Below are 21,993 nucleotides of genomic sequence, written 5' to 3' on the forward strand. Positions count from 1 at the left end.
GCACTGGCCGCTGCCGCTCTGGGCTTGGCATCATCTGCTCCGGGCCAGATAGCTGTTACTTCAACCTCCAATTAGACAAACCGGCCACGGCAGGCTCCTAGCCGGGCATTACCAGCTTGTTGAGCCAACACTTCTCTCTGGCAGCCTGCAGACAAAAGGCTCAGAATGAGCACAGCTGAGAGACCAAACAGATTCGCCGAAGGATGAGAAGGCTTTGCTGGCTTCTCTTTCCCCACATCCTCCTCCCCTCTGGCCAGTTTCTGAACAGAAGAGTGGCAGGATGCATCCTTGAAAAGTGAGCCGGCCTCCTTGACAAAAGTCAACCAGAGTTTGGGGAGGGGGGTGTTACTGAGAAAGAGAAAGCATTCTGTACATGGTCAGGAGCAGAGGTTCCCAATCTTTTCAAGCCAAAAGAGGAAGATTTGCAATTCTGACACAGCATTCATTCATTTATTTATTTATTCATTTATTTTATTTATTTATTTATTTATTTATTTATTTATTTTATATTTATATGCCGCCCATTCTATGCAGACTCAGGGTGGCTAACAACATAAAATACACAATAAACAATAAGCAATGATGGGTGCAGCCACAGAATGGCTGCTGTGTAGGGTTGCCAGCCTCCAGGTGGGGCCTGGAGATCTGCTTTTCCAACTGATCTCCAGCCAGCAGAGATCAGCTCCCCTGAAGAAAATGGCTGCTTTTGAGGGTGGACTCTACGGCATTGTACCATGCTGAGGCCCCGCCCCTCCCCAAACCCCGCGCTCTCCCGACTCCACCTCCAAATTCTCCAGGTATTTCCCAACAAAGCCCTAGGAACTCAACTGCTGCAAGAGCTCACAAAATGGCTGCTGCAGCTTCCCTTCAGCCACATGCTGAAGATCGGTGTAGAGTGATGGCAGCTGCTGCCTAAGCAACATTTTTTAAAATCTATGCAGGCCAGGGCTTTTTTTTTTAGCATGAACGCATAGGAATGCAATTCCAGCTGGCTTTGTGTCAGGGGTGTGGCCTAATATGCAAATGAGTTCCTGTTACGCTTTTTCTTCAAAAAAGCCCTGTGTGAAACGATGATTATGTTGGGGGTGTGGCCTTCAATTGTCCGTTCCTGGCAACTAAACACCCCCCTCCCTCCCTCTCTCATTCTCAGGGCTTTTTTTTTGTAGGAAAAAACCAGCAGGAACTTGTTTACATATTAGGCCACACCCCTTGACACCAAAACAGCTGGAACTGTGTTCCTGTGCATTTCTGCTAAAAAAAACCCCCACCGTGCTCTTTCTATATGAAATGGTTGAGGAAATTCTGCTTCATTGTACCTGAAGAAGTGGGCATGCATATGAAAGCTTATGCCTCAAATAAAACTTTGTTGGTCTTAAAGGTGCTGCTGGACTTATATGTTTTCACACCTCTGTTCAAATAACAGCCTTGCATGGGGAGAGACTCAAATTCTGAAAATGGGGTGAAGGGAAGTTAATCTACTACCTGCCCCGCATCATAACCCTACCTGACAGGGGACAGCCTCTGAAGCTGCTATCTTGCCATTATAAAAAGAGCAGGAAATCCATGCCTGAATCTCCCCATTGTCTCATCCAGTTAAACCCACCGACCCTATTAAATCAAAAGGGCTTTTTATAGAGTGAACACGCGAAGGTCAGGCGGTACAAAGGGTCTTTTCAAGTCCAAAATCCCAGATCCTGACCACGATTACTTGGAATTAAGATCTGTTGATTTGGATGGGATTTGTTGCCAAGGAAGAACCAAAAAAGAAGTGATCTCATGAGGGCTAAGAAACAGATCTTCCTTATATTCTAAAATGGCATCCGCAGCTGCGGAGGACCCTGGTTCAGAAAGAGGTAATGGAGCAGGGAACCCTTCCCATCCCAACAAAGTTAATTGGGGTTGCCAGGCTCCCAGAATTACAATCGATCTCCAAACTTGAGAGTTCGGTTTCTCTGGAGAAGATGGCTGCTTTGGAGGGTTCATTTTATGGCATTATACTCTCTGAGGCCTCCTCCTCCCCAGACCCTGCTCTCCCCAGACTTCACCCCCAAATCTCCAGGAATTTCCCAACCTGGAGTTGGCAACTGTAAGGGTTATTAACCATGCTAGGGGGCGAAACACACAGTTTCTTTAGGGTTGCCAGGTCTGTGTGAGAAAATTCCTGGAGACTTTGGGGGTTGAGTTGGGAGAGGGCAGGATTTGGGGAGGGGAGGGGCCTCAGCACGATACAATGCCACAGAGTCCACCCTTCCAAGCAGCCATTTTCTCCAGGGGAGCTGATCTCTGCCAGCTGGAGGTCAGCTGTAAAACTACCTGGAGGCTGGCACTCCTGAATTTCTATCTTTTACCCCTCTGAGCAATAACAGTTGGGGATGGGGAGAACTGATAGGTGAATTGGGAGATTTAATTCCCTCCTTTCGGCACTAGAGCCCCAATCGCAGTCTCTAAGCACCGCTTCTGCCCTGCAGCTCTTAATCTCTTCAGCCTAAAGACACTTTTTAACTTGAGAAGATTGCTAACAAGGGCAAGGGAGATCCTAGGGTTGCCAAGTCAAATCCCAGAAATATCTGGGGACTTTGGGGGTGGAGCCAGGAGACACTGGGATGGAGCTGGGGGGGGGACGGCGCCGGGGAGCGTGGCGAGCCGCCCCGTCTCGGAGCGGGCGACGCCTGAGCCCATCTCGGAGGAGCAGCTGCGGTGGGGCGGGGGGGGCGGCAGCGGCGCGGTGGCCTCGCCGGCTCTGCATCGCCTCTGGTGTGGAATCGGAGGGGGGGGTGGAGGCAGGCCGGGGGCGTGGCGAGCCACAAGTCCGGGCCTGCCTCCGCCCTCCCCTGGTTTTGCCTGCGCTGCTGCTGCCTCTTGGCTGCTCCTCCGAGATGGGCTCAGCCTGGGCCCATCTCGGAGGAGCAGCTGCGGTGGGCAGGGAGGGGGAGGGGGCGGCGGCGCGGCAGCCTCACCCGCTCCGGGATGGGGCGGCTTGCCATGCTCCCCGGCGCCGTTTCCCCCCTCCCCCCGCTTCCGTTTTTTTGGGGGAGCTGGGGAAGAGGGTGGAAATCCTGGGGTCCCCCGCCAGGGCGGGAGGGTTGGGAAGCCTAGGAGATCCAGACAGTTAGTCGTGTTGGTCTGAGGCAACAGAACAAAGCTTGAGCCCGGTGGCCCCTTTAAGACCAACAAAGTTTTTCTTAAAAGTTTTTCTTTTCTTTTTTTAAAGACCAACAAAGTTTTATTTTGGGTATAAGCTTTCCTGTGCATGCCCACTTCAGCAGAGGTGAAGGAGAATCAGATATCCTGCCTCTGAACGTTGTGGTCTGATTTAGCCAGTTACAGCTTACAGCTGTGGATAGATCTGCTCGCTTTCAAATCCAGCTAACTTAGTGGCTGATCTCGCATCTTGCGGCGGAGAGTTCCATAAGTTAAAGTGTTTTTGTCTGTTACAGATCATCTGCTAAGTTGGTTTCATTGGGCATCATAGAGACAGATCTTCCTCTCCTCTTTTTCCTCCCTGTGGAAGCTCATGGATGCACCTCATCTTAGGGCTGCCAACTCTGGGTCGGTAAATTTCTGGAGATTTGGGGGTGACACCTAGAGTGGAAGGATCTGAGGACTGGGGGGAATCTGAGAATGGGAGGGACCTCAGCATGGTACAATGCCATAGAGCCCACCTGCCAAAGCAGCCGTATTCCCTAGGGGAATTTATCTCTGTAATCTGGAGATCAGTTGTAAATTTGGATGATCTCAGGGCCCCACCTGGTGCTGGCAATTCTAACCCCATTCCTGGACAGGGTGGAGAGCTTTGAATACAAGAGTCAATATACATAATACAAGACAGTGTTTTTTTGTTGTGGTAGCCTATATTCAACCAGGCACTTCCAGAGACTGTTGTTTTCTTAAGAGGGGGTGTGGCTTGCCACCAGTCTCCCCTCAATTTTAATGCTGGGGGTCAATGGATCCTCTAAAAAAGCATTGGGGGCTGGGGGGGGGAGGGTCTGCAATGGACACCAAGCATCAGCAGTGAGTTTTATCAACATAACACTCACAGGGTCGCCAGCTCTGGTGGGACAATTCCTGGAGATTCGGTAGGTGGAACCTAGGGGGGGCAGAGTAGGGTTGCCAACCTCCAGGTGGGCCCTGGAGATCCCTATTACAATTTATCTCCAGACTACACAGATCAGTCCCCAGGGTTGCCAAGCCTCCAGGTGGGACCTGGAGATCTCCCGCTTTACAACTGATCTCCAGCTGGCAGAGGTCAGCTCCCCTGGAGAAAATGGCTGCTTTGAAGGGTGGACTCTATGGCATTGGACTCTGCAGAGGCCGCTCCCCCCCTTAACCCCACCCTCTCCCGGATCCATTCCCAAAGTCTCCAGGTATTTTCCAACCCAGACTTGCCAACCCTATCAGTTCCCCTGGAAGAAATGGCTGTTTTGGAGGGTGGAGCCTCCAGACTTTCCTGAGGTCCCTCAGCTCTCTAAAACCTGCCTCTCTAAACCTCTCTAAACCCAGCTCCTTCCCCTCAGATCTCCACGTATTTCCTAACCTGGTGCTGGCAACCCTAGGACAGAGTTTGAGCAGGGGAGGCACTCATAGAACCCACCCTGCAAAGTGGCCATTGTCTCCAGGGGAGCTGATCTCTGACATCCAGAGGTCAGCTGTAAGTCTGGGAGATCTTCAGGCCCCAACCTGGAGGGTGGTAAGACTGAAAGAGTCAGGACATTCATTCTCCTTAGGCTCCCAGAATCATTCTAACCCCACAGCTTTCTTCCAGGCTGAGACCTGCATGGGTATACTCAAAAAGCGCACCCAGAGCATGCACAGAAAATATTTGTCTTCGGAGCACATGTAGGGGTCCAGGGAAAGAGCCCTCTGGGTCAGCTCGGTACTCACATGACCCACAACGAAATCTCCAGTGGCTACAAGGGGAAAGGAAAGAGAAATCCCCATGCTCAGAGGTGATCAATTATTGCATCTTGGAGGCAAACCCGGCAGGAATAGCCTTCCCCCTCTCGGAAAAAGAACTTTGGCCGCGTTTCAGCAGGTGACACAATAGTCTGAGAGCTGCTATCTTCCTTGCATAAATGCCCAGGTGTGCCTGTTAGGATTTCCCTGTCCACCTTTCTTAAACTGCTCCAATTCTACCCTCATTTCTCTCCTATTCGGATCCTGTTTAAATTTGTACTTACCTATCTTCTTTCTTTCCTTCCTTCTTTCCCTCCTTCCTTCCTTCTGGTCTGGCAGAGACTGGTTTCTGCCCAACCAATCCCCCCCCCTCCAGTTGGGGGGAGGTGAATGTGAATTTTCATTAGCAGCCGAATAGACCTTTAAGACGGAGGCTCCAGGGCAGGCCAAGGAGAGAGGGGGAAAGACAGAGAGACAGATAAGGGACTGATAAGGGCATACTTCAGTGTGAGGCCCTGATCCATACCAAATTAAAGAAGAGTGGTGGATTAATTCCCCATGGGCCCAAGGAATTCAAATTATAGGGGTTTGATTCTGCAGTGGTTGGTGAAAAGAAACAAATCTTGGGGGAATCAAGATAAATTGGTGGAAAATATTATCCTTCCGGGGGCTTATCCTAGGCATCTCTATGTGGAAGTAAGTCCCTATGATTTAGAGTTGCCAATCTCCTGGCAGGGCCTGAACAATGCCTCACATTACAACTAATCACCTGCTAAGGCCCCTCCCACTCCTGAAACCACACCCTGCTCAAGCTCCACCCCCCAATTTTCTAGAATTTTCCCGCTCAGAGCTGGCAACTGCAGACTTACTGCCAAGTAAGCACACATAGGACTGAAGTTTCTGTGTGTGGTGAAGACCAATCCTATTGGCAAAAAAAGAAATTTTTAACACCCACTTTACTCAGATTTCCACCCTATACAAATTGATACATACTACTAATATGTGATTTATGCGACTTCTTGTATCAGGACGATTTTAGACTGCACAAGGGTTTTTGCATAGCTAAGCACTTCCCTCCCTTTTTAAAAAAAATACAGCTGCCTACATGCAGAAATCTAACTTGGCAAGGAGAGGGAGGCTAGAGCTAGTTTTCCACAAGCAGGTAATCTGGCAGGACTCTCACTGGCATTCTGAAATAATCAAAACCAGGAGAACAAAGTTTGAGTCCAGTGGCACTTTTAAGAGCAACAGAGTTTAATTCTGGGTATAAGCTTTCGTAAGCAGGCACACTCCAGAGACCAGGAACACTGTATCACCTGATCAGGTAGGCAGTGAAGTTATATAGGCTGCTTAGGGTTGCCAAGTCCAATTCAAGAAATATCCGGGGACTTTGGGGATGGAGCCAGGAGCAAGGGTGTGACAAGCATAATTGAACTCCCAAAGGGAGTTCTGGCCATCACATTTAAAGGGACCACACCCCTTTTAAATGCCTTCCTTCCACTGGAAATAATGAAGAATAGGGGCATCTTCTTTTAGGGCTCATAGAATTGCACCCCCCCCCCCCCCTGGTTCCAATCTTTTTGTAACTTGAAGGGTGTTTTGAGGAGAGGTACTAGATGCTTTGCTGCAAATTTGGTGCTCTACCTCAAAAAACAGACCTCCCCGCCGAGACCCGTGGATCAATTTTCCATTACACCCTATGGGAATTGGTCTCCATAGAGAATAATGGAGTGCCCAGCAGACATTCCCCCCACCACCTGCTTTCTGATGACCCTGAAGTGGGGGGAGGGCCTCCAAACTGGGGATCCTCTGCCCCCACCAGGGGATTGGCAGCCCTAAGACTGCTCCTCCTGCTGATAAAGTTCCTTTGATGGGAGGGGTCCCAATTACCTTTGATTGAGGACCCTGCAGTGCACCTGATACTACGGCTGCCAGCTCTGGTTAGGGAAATTCCCGGAGATTTTGGAGGTGGAGCCCAGGGAGGGTGGGGTTTGGGGGTGAGGAGGGTCTTCAGCAGGGTATAATGCCATCGAGTCCAACCTATTGCAAACAAAATCCTACCGGTGTCTTACTTAGTAAGTAGCTGAAATGGAAGTGAAAGAGGCTGCATTAATTGTTTATTTGCATGTTGCTTCTGACTTACGGAGACCCTGTGAATTAGGCAGCCTTTTAAAAAAAAATAAACAAGCTCTATACTTTTAAGAGTTACATGGCAGGCGGAAATGCAATGGGAGAAAATTTTCCCTTTGTATATAGGGGAAAATGCATTTCCACCACAAATAAGCTATGTTGCAGGATGATAGCTGGATCGCCTGCCATATGTTCACATTACATTTATTTTGCTTAGTTAATTAATTTAAAGATGTTTTATGCTGTCTCTCCAGGGAACAAACAAACAGAGAATCTGTAAAGTCCTTTTCGACTGAACGGACACATTCTGCTGCTCATTGTTAAGAAAAATCTCTTTTTAATACTGAGTGCACCGGCTCTTCAGCTCTCCCCCACCCCAAACAAACTTGGCTGGTAAGAAGAGTGTTGGTGATGTTACAGATGCTAGCCAGTCAATGCTAGGACAGCCAGCTTTCCACATTCCAGTGGAAATGCTTTTAAAATCTGCAGAGCAGGCTTCTTCAGAGCTGATCCCCAGAGGAAAAAGGAGGCACATTTGGATCTAGCAGAATGATGGTACATCACGATGGCCAACATTGGTGTTACATGTTATGTCTGTCTAACTCCAGATTCTTGGTTGAGCAGATATTGCGTAAAACCAGATTGTCTGAGATCTTCTAGCCGGCTCTGAATCACTATCAACAGAACAATGTTTACAGGGCCATTTTATGAAACCAAGATAAAGTCATACAGTACAGGATGGGTCATGACTTTTTGAGGCTGTTTGCACCTGTAGTGTGATGTCACTCCTACGGCAAATGAATGCGATTTGATAAACTGCCACACGATGGCACCAGAAAACTATATTGTCGTAGGTACTTAAGAACATGAAGTGGAGCTTGTGGTCCATCTAGCTCAGCATTCTGTCTCACAGTGATCAACCAGTTGGTCTGAAAGGACAACAAATAGGGCAGAGGCCAAGGCCCTCCCCTGATGTTGCCTCCTAACACTCTTCACTGCCTCTGGATGTGAGGATTCCCTTCAGTCGCCATGATTAATAACCGCTAAGGAACCTCTCCTCCATGAATCTGTCTAACTCAGGCCTTGAATTCAGCAGGAGCTCACAGGAGCACAGCTCCTTAACCTTTCTGATGCCCCCTTCCTCCTCCCAACCCACCTACCTTGTCCAATGAATAGTAGGTGCAGCTGCATAACAATCCCTGGATTAGGAGAGCAGGCAGCCAGCCAGACACCAGACATCTCAGCAGCCCTCATTAACCCCTGGAGAAGCCCACACCACCCTTTCTCCACTTCTTATGTGATTTTGGGAGGCAGGTGACTTGCTGGCCTTTTGACTGTGGTGGGGGGTGGCCAAGGAGAGCCCCAGGTGAGTGAGGCCTGCTTGGACTGGCTGGATCTCTAGCTAGCCCAATCAGGCCTCGCTCGCCCAGGGCTCTCCTTTCTTGCGTGGGGTTTCTTTTGGCTGAGGAGGGGCAGCGTATGCTAATGAGTTATGCTAATGAGCTCCACCACTTATTTTTCTACAAAACTGCCCCTGGTCTAACTCCTTTCTAAAAACCATCTGCACTCATGACAGCAAATTCCATGATTTAATTAGTCATTGAATAAAGAAGTATTGATTTTTGTCTGCCTGGTGCTTATTACCCATCAACTTCACTGGGAGCCAAATTACTACTGCTATTATCGGAGAGGAAGAAAAAAATGTCCCCTGAATCCAGTTTCCCCATCTCATGCATAATTTTATAAACCTGGCATGTCACCCCCAGCCGTCTTTTTTCTGAAATGAAGACTTTCGTAGAAAAAGGTGCCAGGGCTCATTAGCACAGCTCATTTGCATATGCCACATACCCCTGACATCACTGGAAAGTGTACAAAATTATATCAGCTCAGCATCTGCCTTAAAATGCTTCTTGAATTATAAATGTCCTAATAAAACCTTACTCCTCCCATCAAACTTTTAAAATTACTTTCTTCTATGTGGTCACAGTGGCATGATGAAGATTTCCATCTGTCAGCTTTATTTGTTTTGGTTATTTCCCCCCCCCCTTTTTTTTGTAGGGAAAATATAAGAAAGTTTGTCAAATTCTCACAGGAAGTTTGAACAATGGAGCCCAGATGCAAGTATTGGGGTAAGAAAGAAAGAGCATGGTAAAATGTAGAGGTTCCAGAGCTTTGGTCCTGTGAGCTCCTGCCCAAAATTAGGCCTGCTTCTACCACTTGATCATCTCAGTCCATACTTTCCTGTCCTTTTTCCAGCTCTACAATATCCTTTTTGAGTTAACAGCCACCAGAACTGTACGGAGTATTTCATATCGTGTCAAGGCTACCTCAAGTCCATACTGGCCCAAGGTCACTATAGTAGGAAACACAGGGCAATGTGCATTTTCTGTTTTAATTCAAGGGGCCATTGTGAAGATAAAGACAGCCTCAACACAAGGAGCTTGAGCGGGAGAGACAAACTTGAGAGAGAAACGCAATTCAAACTTAATAAAGCTGAAGAAGAGGTTTTTATACCCTTCCCCTTTTCTCTGCCTTAAAGCATCTCAAAGTACTGGCAATCTCCTTCCCTTCTTGTCCCCACAAGCACCTTGTGTGAGAGGCAGGACTGAGAGAATTCTGAGAGAACAGTGACTGGCCCAAGGGTCACCCAGCCATGGCTTCATGGGGCAAAGAAGTGGGGAATCAAACCCAACTCCAGATTAGAGTCTGCCACTCTTAATCACCAAACTGGCTTTCTTGATACACTTTTGATACTCGTTTGAAAGCGCTTGATAAACGGAGTCAGTCCACTAGGCCAGCACTATCTATTATGACACCAGTTTTCCAGTCTTTCTTCTCAAGCTCCTTTTTATTGGAAATGGCCATGTCTGGACCAAAGAGCTTTGACAGAGCTTTGCTTCGCCCTGCACACCCTACAACAGAAACACTGCTAAGATGTCTAGATCGCACACATCATCTGAATAAGCACTAAGGAATTCCTGGTTGCAACCTCTTCCCTGCCGGAATATGGAAAGGCATTTGTGAGGTGACAAACCACTCGAAATGGCTCCCCTTTCCAGCCCACTCGCTGCCTTCCTTTCTTCTTAGACTCACGTCAACATCTTCTGTCACCAAGCTCTATCAGTTTGACACTCCTACGTTGTTTTCCCACACCCTCCAAAGAATGACTCACTCCCAGCCAAACAGGTGAAATCCAATCATCTTTATTTATGAACAAACCCTATTCTATCGTGATGGGGGCCGGTCCTAGAGACCAGCCCCAGGAGGGTCTGAGGAGAGGAGAGGGCACTGTGGTCCCCCAGGAGCCAAAATGAAGTCACGCCAGCTGATTCTGGGAAAGAAAAGCTTCCAGAGGGAGGAGAAGATAGGAACAGTGGCACTGTAGAAGGAATCCATCTGTTCTGTGATTGGAGAGCAAATTCCCACAAAAGATGTGAGGCAGAGAGCACAACAGTAACAAATTTCAAGGACAGGAAGAATGGAAGAAGCACTCTCAGGAGCTCTGATTGCATTTCTGCCTCTCTTTAGCAAGAGATCCCCCTCCTTGATAGCCTTGAGAGGAAAATCCTGTCAGAAATCCTAGTTTCTGGCTCCTCGTAAGACAGTAATATCTAGAGTACACCCTACATGAGTATAATTCTTTGGCCCAACAAGGGTCTGTGTGGCTAGGCTGAGACATGGTGTCCCCTCTGTGGGTCAGGCCTTAAAACCAAGTAGGTGGCGGCCATCTTGAATCCCCTCTATTCCTGGCTGATGGGAGCATTGAGACAAAGCTAAAGGCTGAACTCATGTGTTGGGGTGGGTGGATAGGAAAGGGAGACATAGGTCATCGACATCAGGGGGCCTCCTCTCCTCAGACCCATAGAAATTGCTGGTAGCAAACTCGCCGAAAGAACTCGAAGCGCAAGAAATGTGCAAAAAATCAGAAAGTGCGAAGTGCCCGTCAACGGAAAAAAAGAGGCCACGGGCTGGCTGGCACCAGAAGGGCCGCGAGAAGGGGGGCGCATCAAGCTTTTGCGTTGCGTGCGCAAGCAGCCATGCCCCGCTTTTCCCATCATGCACTGCAGCGGGAGGACAACACTGGCTCGCCACCGGCAAAGGAGGTGGGGGGGCTCGTCGAAAAGAGCAAGGTGCCCGTGGGGGGGGGGGGGGCGGAGCATGTCGAAAAGAGCAAGGTTCCTTTCAGGAGAAACCACCCTTCGCTTTTGAAAGACACGATTGTCTGTCCCTGGGCGGCTGTATATAGAGCTCTGTTATTAAAAATAGCATGCTTTTGTTAACGAAATGGTCGTGCGGTGTGTGTGGGGGGGGTGAGGCTGCTTGGCTCCAGATGAGCTCTTCTCCGGGACCGCCGATGCTTCTGCTGAGTCACTCGCCCCCTCCTCGGCTCTCTGTCAAAGCTTCGTTCCTGGAACAGTGTAAACGAACACAGCATTAGGTAACACGCTGCATAATGAGAACCTGAAATTAGCCACACTGAGTCTCTGGCCTAAAAGGGTTTTCTTGTACTTTTGATAGGCAGCAGTTTTCACAGCAGGTTTCACAAGTGCAGATTCTGAGGATATCATAAGATCGTAGAAGTCTGTCTCCCATATGAACCCTGGTCAGTTTGGGGGCCTTACTTCAGCTGTCCCTGCCATCTTAGTCTCAATAGGAGACAACCCAAGAAGGGCCCTTCTGGGCCATGACACCAAAACTTGGAACTCCCCCCCCCGCATGATTTCGCTTTATCCTGCTGTTGCTGTTTCCCACCAGTGAGTGAAGACCACAGCTTTTTTTGTAGAAGGAACTCCTTTGCATATCAGGCCACACACCCGATGTAGCCAATCCTCCTGGAGCTTACAGTAGGACCTGTACCAAGAGCCCTGTAATCTCATAGAGGATTGGCTACATCAGGGCCGTGCGGCAAGTGAAGTCATCGCGCCAGCAACGGCGCACAACGGCCGCTCTAGGAGCTTCCAGGAAAACTCTATGGTTTTCCTGGATGCGCTAGCAATTTGGGAGGAAAAGTTTTCCCTCCCAAATTGCTAGAGCGTCCAGCAAAACCATAGAGTTTCCCCGGACGCTCCTAGAGCAGCTGGCGTGCAATGTCGCTGGTGTGATGACGTCACTTGCTAGTGATGTCATCGCGCTGGCAACGTTGGGGGAGGATCCCGCCAGCCCAATGTGGGCTGTTGGGTTGGGAACTTCCCGGGTGGGGAAACCCTTGCCAGGCCCGGGAACTTGGCAGCCCTAGTGTGGCCTAGTATGCAAGGGAATTCCTGCTACAAAAAAGAAAAGAAAGCCCTGGTGAAGACTTTTTTGTTCTATTTAAATACCCTCCCCTTCTTCCTAGGTTTTGGTGTCCTCTGTGTTCGAATGCTTTGCTCTGACCTGGCCCAGGCTAGCCCAATCTCATCAGATCTCAGAAACGAAGCAGGGTTGGCCCTGACTAGTATTTGGATGGGAGGCCACAAGGAGTAGCAACCGGCCTGTAGTTACCGGGCGGGGGGGCTGTGGTGGCTCTGCCCCTTGACTTCATGTTGGGTTCCCCGACCTTCTCCCCACCACCACCACATGGGTGAAAACTGAGAGGCTGATGGCCACCCCACAGTTTAAATTGTATGGGGGGGGGGTACGAAGTAACAGCCACTGCCCCTCTCGTGGCATTTAAAGGGCCTGCCAATCAGACAGGCACCCTGAGTTAGGTGCCCTGAGTCACAGTGGCCAGGAGAGAGGAGATGCTAAGTGCCCCCCTGACTTTTTTACATGCCCCCCCCCCCCACTTTTAAAATCCTGGCTACGGGCCTGAATAGCTGAATAGTCTTGATGCAACAGCAAACCACCTCCAAAATGTCTTTTGCCTTGAAAATTCTATGGGGTCGCCGTTAAGTCAGCCTTTCCTTTATTACGGTATGTATTTAACATCCAGGTTTGACTACTGTAACACACACTTGGTGGGTCTGCCCTTGAAAACAGTTCGGAAACATCCATTTGTATCGATTACGCTCCTGCCACAGGATGACACCAGGTGCTATTTTTATATGATGTATCGCTCATTTAAATATAGACAGATTGTTTGAAATGCTGCTCTTTTATAAGTAAGTGATATCCTCCCATTGATTACACTGCTGCCTGAGGGTGATGCTGGATGCTATTTTTACACACCGCACTCCATTTTGTTCGACACTGTTGCAGCTGTTTTGTGTCCTTTATTGATTGTTTTTTTTCCTAACTGAACCCATGGGGAGAGGCAGTATGCAAGTATCTTGAATAAAATAAAATCAGTAGAAGAACACGCTGGTGGCTTTTATCCATCTCACACTGGTTGTTTTTAGGGTGACCAGGGGCCTCTCAGAGAATCAAAACATTGGTCCATTGACACCAGTGGCATCCCCTCTGACATTTTCGCTTGCTGGCCTGGAGCGATCAGGTCACAGCAGAACATTCAGAAGGCACCAGAATACACATTGCTCCTTTGATAACACTTAGCTGAACACATTCACTGGGCTTGACATTCCACAGCGTCTTTTGTCGATAACACACGCACACACAGTGAAAACAAGCACAAGGTCTTTTGAAAACAGGAACATCCTCAGAAGGCGATTGCTTTATTACAGGGGTCCCCAACCCCCGGGTCGCGGACCGGTATCAGTTAGCAACTGGGCTGCGGAACAAGGCAGAGGTGCTGGACCGCCCCTTTCGCCCGCCTGGGACCCAGGCGGATGAAAGAGGCACTGCGGCCTCGCTCCGAAGCACCACCTCTTTCATCTGCCCGGGTCCCGGGTGGGTGGAAGGGGCAGCGCTGCAGCGACGTTCGCCTACACCTCATTTAAAGACCCTCATGGGAGGGCAGCTACAGGGCGGGGGGCACCAGCCCCAACACACTGGTCTGTGGAAAAATGGTCTTCCACAAAACCCGTCCCTGGTGCCAAAAAGGTTGGGATGGGAGCCACTGCTTTATTACACAAAGTGCCAGTTTAGGGAATTTATTTCTGTGAAATGTAAACTACTGTCAACTCATTGCTAAATGTTTGTAGTCTATCCCAAATCTTGTATATGCCAATCAATGCTTGCTAAGTCATATAATATGTTATCTATTATCCAATGACATAAGCTCTAATTAATCTTTGGCTATGTGACTCAGGTGTAAGACTTTGTTTCAACTCTGTATTCTTTGGAGACTCTTTGCTTCCCGGGGCCCCTTTAAGCCCTAAGGACAAATCTCTCCCTTATTATTAATAATAATAAATTTTTAAGTTCTTTTTCACCTCCAGGACTCTTGGTGTGTTTCTTCAGTTGGGTTTGGGGGCACAACCCCACATGTCCTGTGGAAGAAGGAAGGAGGAAGAGGAGGGATGAGGAGGAGGAGGAGGAGGTGGTGGTGGTGGTAGTCACATTAGCAGGTGCAAGTGGAGGAGTGGGGAATCAAACCCGATTCTCCCAGATAAGAGTCCACACACTTAACCACTACACCAAACTGACACTTAACCACTACTGGCACTTAGCCACTACACCAAGCCGGCTCTGACAGCAGTTCTTCATGATTGGAGGCAAAGAATGGTGTTTCCAGGGCTTTTTTTTGAGCAGGAATGCACAGGAACGCATTTCTGGCTGGCTTGGCATCAGGGGGTGTGGCCCAATAGGGAAATGAGTCCTGCTGGGAATTTTCAATGGTGACATCGGGGGTGTGGCCTAATATGCAAATGAATTCCTGCTGGGAATTTTCTAGAAAAAGCCCTGTGTGAAACAATGGTGACATCAGGAGGCTGTGGCCCAATATGCAAATGAGTTCTTCCTGGGCTTTTTCTACCACAAACAAAAACAAAAAAACAGGCCTGGGTGTTTCTACTGTTGCCCAAGATCCTCTCAGCTGAAGATGCCAGACATTAAGACTTGGACCTTCTATACACAAAGTTCATTTATTTATATCCCATGTTTCTCCCAAATGGGGACTCAAAGAGGTTTCAAGCATCTTTCTGCCCCCCCTACATTTTCTCACAACGACAACTCTGTGAGGTAGTTTAAGCTGGGAAAGTGTGACCAGTCCAAGGTCACCCGCCAAGCTTCCATGGCAGAGTGGGGATTCAAACCCAGGCTGCCCAGGATCTTAGAATGACATTCAATTTAAGGTTGCTGAAACCCCCACTATAAAAAATGACTTTCTGGAACGATGTTTTTTTTTTAATTATGTTACAGAACTTCTGTGATCTTCTTTAAAAAATATGTATATTTCAGCTTTTATTAATTGCTATTTGGAGACTGTTCTAAATACCTAAATATTTCCTTATTGTGAGAGATTAAGGATGCTTTACTGTCAGTGTTCCCTCTAAGCTGAGTTAGTGTGAGCTAGCTCAGTTTTTTTACCCTCCAGCTCACACATTTTTGTCTTAGCTCAGGAAAAATGGCCCCAGAGCAAACTAACTGATGCAGTAGCTCACAACTTTAATGTCAGTAGCTCACAAAGTAGAAATTTTGCTCACAAGACTCCACAGCTTAGTGGGAGTATTGTTTGTTGTTACTGTTGTTATGCATGGTTATTATTGATGCTATTGTAATTATTGTAATTGCTTTATTTTTTGATATATGTTGTTTTTTGTGTGTGTTATATAATAAGTATTTAAACAAACAAACAAAAAAAAGAATCACACTCTATCCATCAGGCTGTGCCGGCTCTCATGGTGCCATAAAGCAGTGTGGTGTGCCACTGAGCCACAAACCCTCCCCACAGTTGTAACAATAGTAAATGGAAATTACCTGCCAACCAGGCATCCCTGTATCCACTGACGGTCCTGCACGGCTATTCTGCTGCCTGCACCCCTGTACAGTTTTCCTTGCTTTCTGATGTGATGGCTAAGTACTCAGAGCTGATGGCAAAAAGAGAGAGTGAAAAGGATGGTGTGGAATTTGCCCTGTTTCCCTTCCATCTTGTGGTTCTAATGGTTGGCTTTTGAGATGGCAGCTTTGCCAAAACTCTCCCAACCAGCCCTTTGAGGGTCTCCTGAAAACCACCTCACACGTTGACATTTTCCTAGGGCTACCCCTAAGATATAACGCACGTGTCTAGAACAGAAATATTTCTTAATTCAATCTGATATTCCGCCTTTCGCTTCCATCCAAAGTGAGTCACGGAACAGCCACCTGCTGAAAGGGCCCTTGGCTTACTTCCCAGAATACCACACACCCTTCCTTCTCTTCCTGCTGCGTCGGCCCATATCCTCCACTCCTTCCTGCCCTTGTGCCTTATTCCCACCTCCAGGAATCTCTGTAGACACCCCGCCCCCTGCATCCTCCACCCAGGAGGCTTACGCGTTCTCCTGGGCAGCTGCTTCCGTTGCCGCGGCGATCTTCTTGTAGCAATAGATCATCTCCGCTACCAGCCAGATGGTCAGAACCACAATGAGAACGTACATCATGATCTCAGAGACGATGGACGCCGTGTCCCGGTTTGCTGGGAAAGGAAGGACAGCCATGAGGATGTGCGGAAAACACAAACATGCGCCCACACGCCCCTAATATCCATTCCTGGTTTCCTTCGGGGTGGGCCTTAAGCTCTGTCTGTGCAAAGCAGACACCCCCTCATTTAGGCTTGGGTGTGGCCTAGTTGGTTTCTCTGGCAATTATTTATTTTCTTTTTATTTAATTCATTTATACCTTGCTTTTGTCCCAGAGGGGACCAAGAGCAATCCTCCTTTCCTACATTTTTCCTCATGATGGCCCTGTGAGGGACCTTAGACTAAGCCTGTGTGACTGGCCAAGGCCAACCAAAGAACTTCCTTCACAGAGTAAAGCCCTTCAAGACCCTGGGTGGGAAACACATATTTGAAGAACTGTCTCCTTCCATATCTTTCTGTTTGCCAGTGACAGTCATCAGTAGCCCCCCACATTGGCTGTTCCACCACCAAGGGTGTCCTGTCTGGCATCAACCAGAGCCCAGGCCTTTTCCATCATGGTTCTTCCTCTATGGAATGGGCTCCCTGAAGAGGTGAGGGCAGCCTCCCTCCTTGCAGATCTTTTGGAAACCCTGCAAAGCCTGTCTGTTTGCCAGGGTTTTTGAGGGAGTTTGAAATAAGCAGCCATCTTTTAAAGACAGGGGAGAGATTTGAGGCTTGTTGTTTTATTTTTGGTTTTAAACTGAAAATATTTTTAGTGATTACTGTAAGCTGCCGTGACCTAAAAGGAAAGGCACAATATAAATGTTTAATAAACAAGAAGAAGAGTTTTTAAACCTGACTTTTCTCTATCTGAAGGAGTTGCAAAGAAGCTTGCAATCTCCTTCCCTTCCTCTCCCCACAGCAGACACCCAGTGAGGTAGGTGGGGCTGAGAGAGCTCTTGTGAACTGCTCTTGAAAGAACAGCTCTAAGAGAACTGTGAATGACCCAAGGTCACCCAGCTGGCTGCAAGTGGAGGAGTGGGGAATCAAACCCGGTTCTCCAGATTAGAGTCTGTAACTCTTAACTGCTACATCACACTGGTTCTCAAATCGGGATTTGAACTTCTGTCTCTCAGATCCTAGCCTGACACTTTAACCCCAACAGGGATATTGTGAGTACCTTAAACACTAACCAAACAGATTCCAGCACAAGCTTTCTGAGCTCACTTCGTATCGAGATGTACATTCACTAGGCTGACTTTCACACACAACAGAAATGTTTGGGGGGGGGGGACACACCACTAAGAGAAACCGGTTTAAACCGATTGGCTCTGAAGAGTATTTTGCTCACTCAGAGAGGGTGTGAGATACAGATACCTTCAGAAGCAGAGCTGAAACAAGATTTGTAAGGCGGTGCTATAAAAGGAGGGAACAGTGGCAGGTGGGTAAGGAAAATGCAGGCCGGACTGCAGTATATGGACACCTCCTTCCCCACACAAAGAAAACAAACATGCTTTGACTTCAATATTTCCCAACACGTTTTTTTAATAAGTCAAGTTTGGGAAAGCCTGCAGAAAAGCAAGGGCACACACACAAAACAATCAGTTTGAGAGACATCATGTGTCACGTAGATGCTCCAATGACAAAAAAAAACCCTTGCTTTGGACTGGACGCCAAACCAGGGGATCTTCTTCATGTGGAAGCAGCCATGTTTGACAGGCTCTTAGTCACTCCTTGTTATTGTAACAAGTGGTGGCTGAAAAAACTGCCAAATGAGGGGTAGAGCCTGGGGAAGGCAAGGTTTAGGGAGGGGAATGAACTCAACGGGGTATAATACCACAGAGTTTGCCTTCCAAAGCAGCCATTTTCTCCAGGGAAATTGAGCTCTGTTGTCTGGAATGGAATTGTAATTCCAGGTGATCTCCAAGAGGTTGGCAACACTAGCCAAAAAAGTTTAAAAAGCATCCTCAGTTTTCAGTCACGCCAAATTAGAATTGTCTCTTCCACACGCGCACACAAGATATTTAAATGGGTGCCTTCACAAACATTAAATAACGCAACCCACTTCCAATGCACTTTGCAACTGGAGTTCACTGTGCAAAATAGCAAAATCCATCCACAAACGGTTGCCGAAGACATCTGGCTGTCCTCAACCATGGCCAGGGCCTTTTTGGCCTTGGCCCCAAAACCCGGTAGAACTCTCTGCTGAATACCATCAAGACCCCGCAAAACTTTATGCGATTCCATGGGGACTGTAAGGCGGAAATGTTCTGCCAGGCTTTTGGTCGAAGGTAGCGACAGTTTTCAAACTGCCTGGCTCCCCCCCCCTCCCAAATCTCCAAAACTAATCTGTTCCTCCTTCCCCTACTTGTGAGGAGGTCAGCAGTCCATATCAGGAAACCATTATAAAACTTGCCATCAGACTTTTTTTAGTCCTGTTGCATTGTTCTATTTATACATTTGGTTTTATGATCTTGATGTTTTTATCAGTAGCAGGGACTGGGCAATTCATAAATTTAATAAATAATAATAATAATTATTAGGGCTTTTTTGTAGCAGGAACTCCTTTGCATATTAGGCCACACCCCACTGATGTACCCAATCCTCCTGGAGGGTACAGTAGACCCTGTACTAAGAGCCCAGTAAGCTCTTGGAGGATTGGCTACATCAGGGGTGTGTGGCCTAATATGCAAATGAGTTCCTGCTACAAAAAAAGCCCTGGTTATTATTATTTAGCATGTGTGAAAGCTCCGTAGCTGTAGTAGAGGAGCGAACTGCTCAAACAAATCAACACAAAGGCTCTGATATGAACATTTATGGACCTATGAAGCTGCCTTATACTGAATCAGACCCTTAGTCCATCAAAGTCAGTATTGTCTACTCAGACTGGTAGCAGCTCTCCAGGGTCTCAAGCTGAGGTTTCTCATGCCCATTTGCCTGGACCCTTTTTAGTTGGAGATATTGGGGATTGAACCTGGGACCTTCTGGTTACCAGGCAGATGCTCTACAACTGAGCCACCATCCCCTCTTCAGTAAGGCCGAGGCTTCCTCTTCCTCCTCCCCGCACAGCAACATCCTTCCTTCCCCCTCTCCTTTCCGCCAACTTTTCTGCTTACCCTTGGGCACCACTGCAACGTGAATCGTCTTGTTCACCATGACGGTGTGGAAGAACACATCCCCAAAGTTGAGCGTGCGGTTGACGGTGCAGACATATTCCCCTGCGTGTTCATAGGTCACGTTAAGGATAAAGATGGACACGTCCTGTAAATCGTCCACTTTCTTGGTGCCGTTCCACACAACCAGGCCTTCAAAGCGGGGGTCCATCACTTCGAGCTTACTTTCGTAGCTGTAGCGGAGGATCTGGGGGTTAAGAGGGGAGGGGGCTGCATCAGATCCCAGGAGAGGAGGAACCTCTCCTCCCCTTCACCCCCGAAAATAAAACCAAGGCCAAGGTTAGCCCCATCCAGGGCTATTTTTGTAGCAGGAACTGCTTTGCATATTAGGCCACACACCGCTGATGTAGCCAATCACCCTAGAGCTTGCAAAGCTCTTCGTACAGGGCCTACTGTAAGCTCCAGGAGGATTGGCTACATCAGCAGGTGTGGCCTAATATGCAAAGGAGTTTCTGCTACAAAAAAAAAAAGCCCTAGCCCCATCTCATCAGATCTTGGAAGCTTAAGCAGGGTCGGCCTTGGTTCGTACTTGGATGGGAGGAAGGAAGTCCAAGGGTCGCTATGCACTGGCAGGTAGCAACAAACTCTGCTGCAGGGGTCCCCAACCTTTCTGAGCCTGTGAGCACCCTTGGAATTCGGACACATGGCTGTGGGCATGATCACAAAACGGCTACCGCAGGAAGCGGGGCCAACTGCAAAGTATCAGGGAGTGAGGTTATTCATAACCAGGCCCAGGGCCGTAGCCAGGATTTCATGTTTGGTGGGGCCCGCAACAGGATTTGTTGTTGGAGGGGGCTGGGGGGCCACCCAGTTTGGCAGCCCAGGGCTCTCGGCACTGCAAGCTGCCTTGAGTTCCACAAGCTAATCCCTCTTCGCCTGGGCAGGCACAGCAGCTCTGGTCCCCCCCGCCCCTTACTTATGTGCCCCTCTCTCAGAGAGACAGAGACCTCTTGACTCTCCCCTCCCCCTTTGCTCTACAAGGTATGTTAGGGAAGGGGAGAGAAAAAAGCAAAAAGGCCTGGAGCAATGCTACTACTTGTACATAGTGGCAGTGAGCAAAGGGGACCCCCGGCCCTTAATACTTGCTTCTGGCCTCCATTGTTCAAACCCCCCTGTGAGAATTTTGCTGAACTCTACGATTTGACAAACTTTCTAATATTTTTCCCCACAAAAAAAATGGGAAAATAACCAAAACACAGAAAGCAGACGGATGGAAATCTTCATCATGCCACTATGGATACAGAGAAGAAAGTAATTTCAAAAGTACGTTGGGAGTTTACACACACACTTTTAAAAAGAAAAAATTAAAAAGGAAAAAAAAAGACCCACCTAGCCCCACCTTATTTATTTTTATTAAATGCCCAAGGTCAAATTAGTTGGCTGCACAGCCTCAAATTAAAAAGCAAACACCACTCAGGTAGAATCAGCTTTCCCTGCCCTGCCCTCCACAGGGAAAACTTCTGTCCACCTTTTCCCCCTTATACAGGTGTTTCTACTGTGGTTAATCATTTCAGGAGATAGCAAAAATAGCCCCAGGAACAGCTCTTTGGAACACCAAGTACCTGGACATCGGCACCAAAGACAAGGCCGGTGGAAAAGAATAAAGTAATACCATTAAATGCTAGGCACTTGGAAAAATTAGACTCAATTAGTCCCATACATCAAAGTGTCTGCACAAACCGTGCACGTTACAAAGAGAATGCCCTTTATAGGTGTGCGTCTTACCAGCCTGTGTGGTGATGCCGCTTCTTGTTCCTCAGCCAGAAATGACCTCACAGCATCACATGATGCCGTTTCCACCAGGCTCAACAACTCACCTGTGGCCAAGCAAAGCCTGGCAATTCTGCTCAGCAAATGCAAGGAGGTCGGAGGAGCGCTGGCTCAAGAGGGCAGAGTTCAGGGAGGTTGTGATGTCACTCCCAAGTTACACTCTAGGCTACCTCCCCTAGTCTCTATGGTATTTACCACAGAGACTAGAGGAAAATCCTAAAGCATCACTATGGGGAGGCCATTTGTTGTCCCATTCTTCAATTCCTCAGGGGTGGGAGCAGGTAAGCCACCCCTCTCCGGCAAGTTAAACCATTTACCTGCTTTCCCCACCTGAGGGGAACGGGCCCTGATCTTTGCCCTGCGCCCCCCCCCCATCACCTGCAGCACCCACCTTGACCATCTCGTCTGTGTCCTTCTCCTTGAAAAACCACTCCGTGAAGGCCGTGGCTGACGTCTCACTCCGCTTCTTGCACGAGATGCACGTGATCTTGAAGGTCTGGCCCAGCACAGCTTCCGTGTGCGAGTCCACCTCCACGCAGCCCCCCTGGCATAACGTCACTGAAAGAGGCAGATGGGAAAGATGTTATCTGGAGCAGGGGACACTGAGGGAGTGCAGGCAGGAAAGTAGTTGTGAATTTCCTGCAGGGGGTTGGACTATATGACCCTTGAGGTCC

At 48.3% G+C, this 21,993-nt stretch overlaps 1 protein-coding gene across 2 annotated transcripts in view; it reads right to left on the reverse strand.

The window, feature by feature from the left end:
- Positions 1-11,167: 11,167 nt before the first annotated feature.
- The window catches only part of SCN1B (sodium voltage-gated channel beta subunit 1), a 41,457-nt gene continuing 30,631 nt past the window's right edge, over positions 11,168-21,993 (reverse strand). The window contains exons 2-6 of one of the 2 annotated variants that reach the window (XM_060258590.1): positions 21,711-21,877; positions 19,493-19,736; positions 16,312-16,453; positions 15,760-15,869; positions 11,168-11,431 (exon numbers count right to left, since the gene is read on the reverse strand). In XM_060258590.1, the coding sequence (XP_060114573.1) occupies positions 15,803-15,869; positions 16,312-16,453; positions 19,493-19,736; positions 21,711-21,877 (620 nt within the window). In that variant the 3' untranslated portion in view covers positions 11,168-11,431; positions 15,760-15,802. Of the gene's footprint in view, positions 11,432-15,758; positions 15,870-16,311; positions 16,454-19,492; positions 19,737-21,710; positions 21,878-21,993 lie in introns of those variants that run through there. The other variant, XM_060258591.1, reaches the window with a different exon arrangement.

Source organism: Heteronotia binoei, chromosome 17, assembly GCF_032191835.1.
Source record: "Heteronotia binoei isolate CCM8104 ecotype False Entrance Well chromosome 17, APGP_CSIRO_Hbin_v1, whole genome shotgun sequence".
Lineage (NCBI taxonomy): Eukaryota > Metazoa > Chordata > Lepidosauria > Squamata > Gekkonidae > Heteronotia > Heteronotia binoei.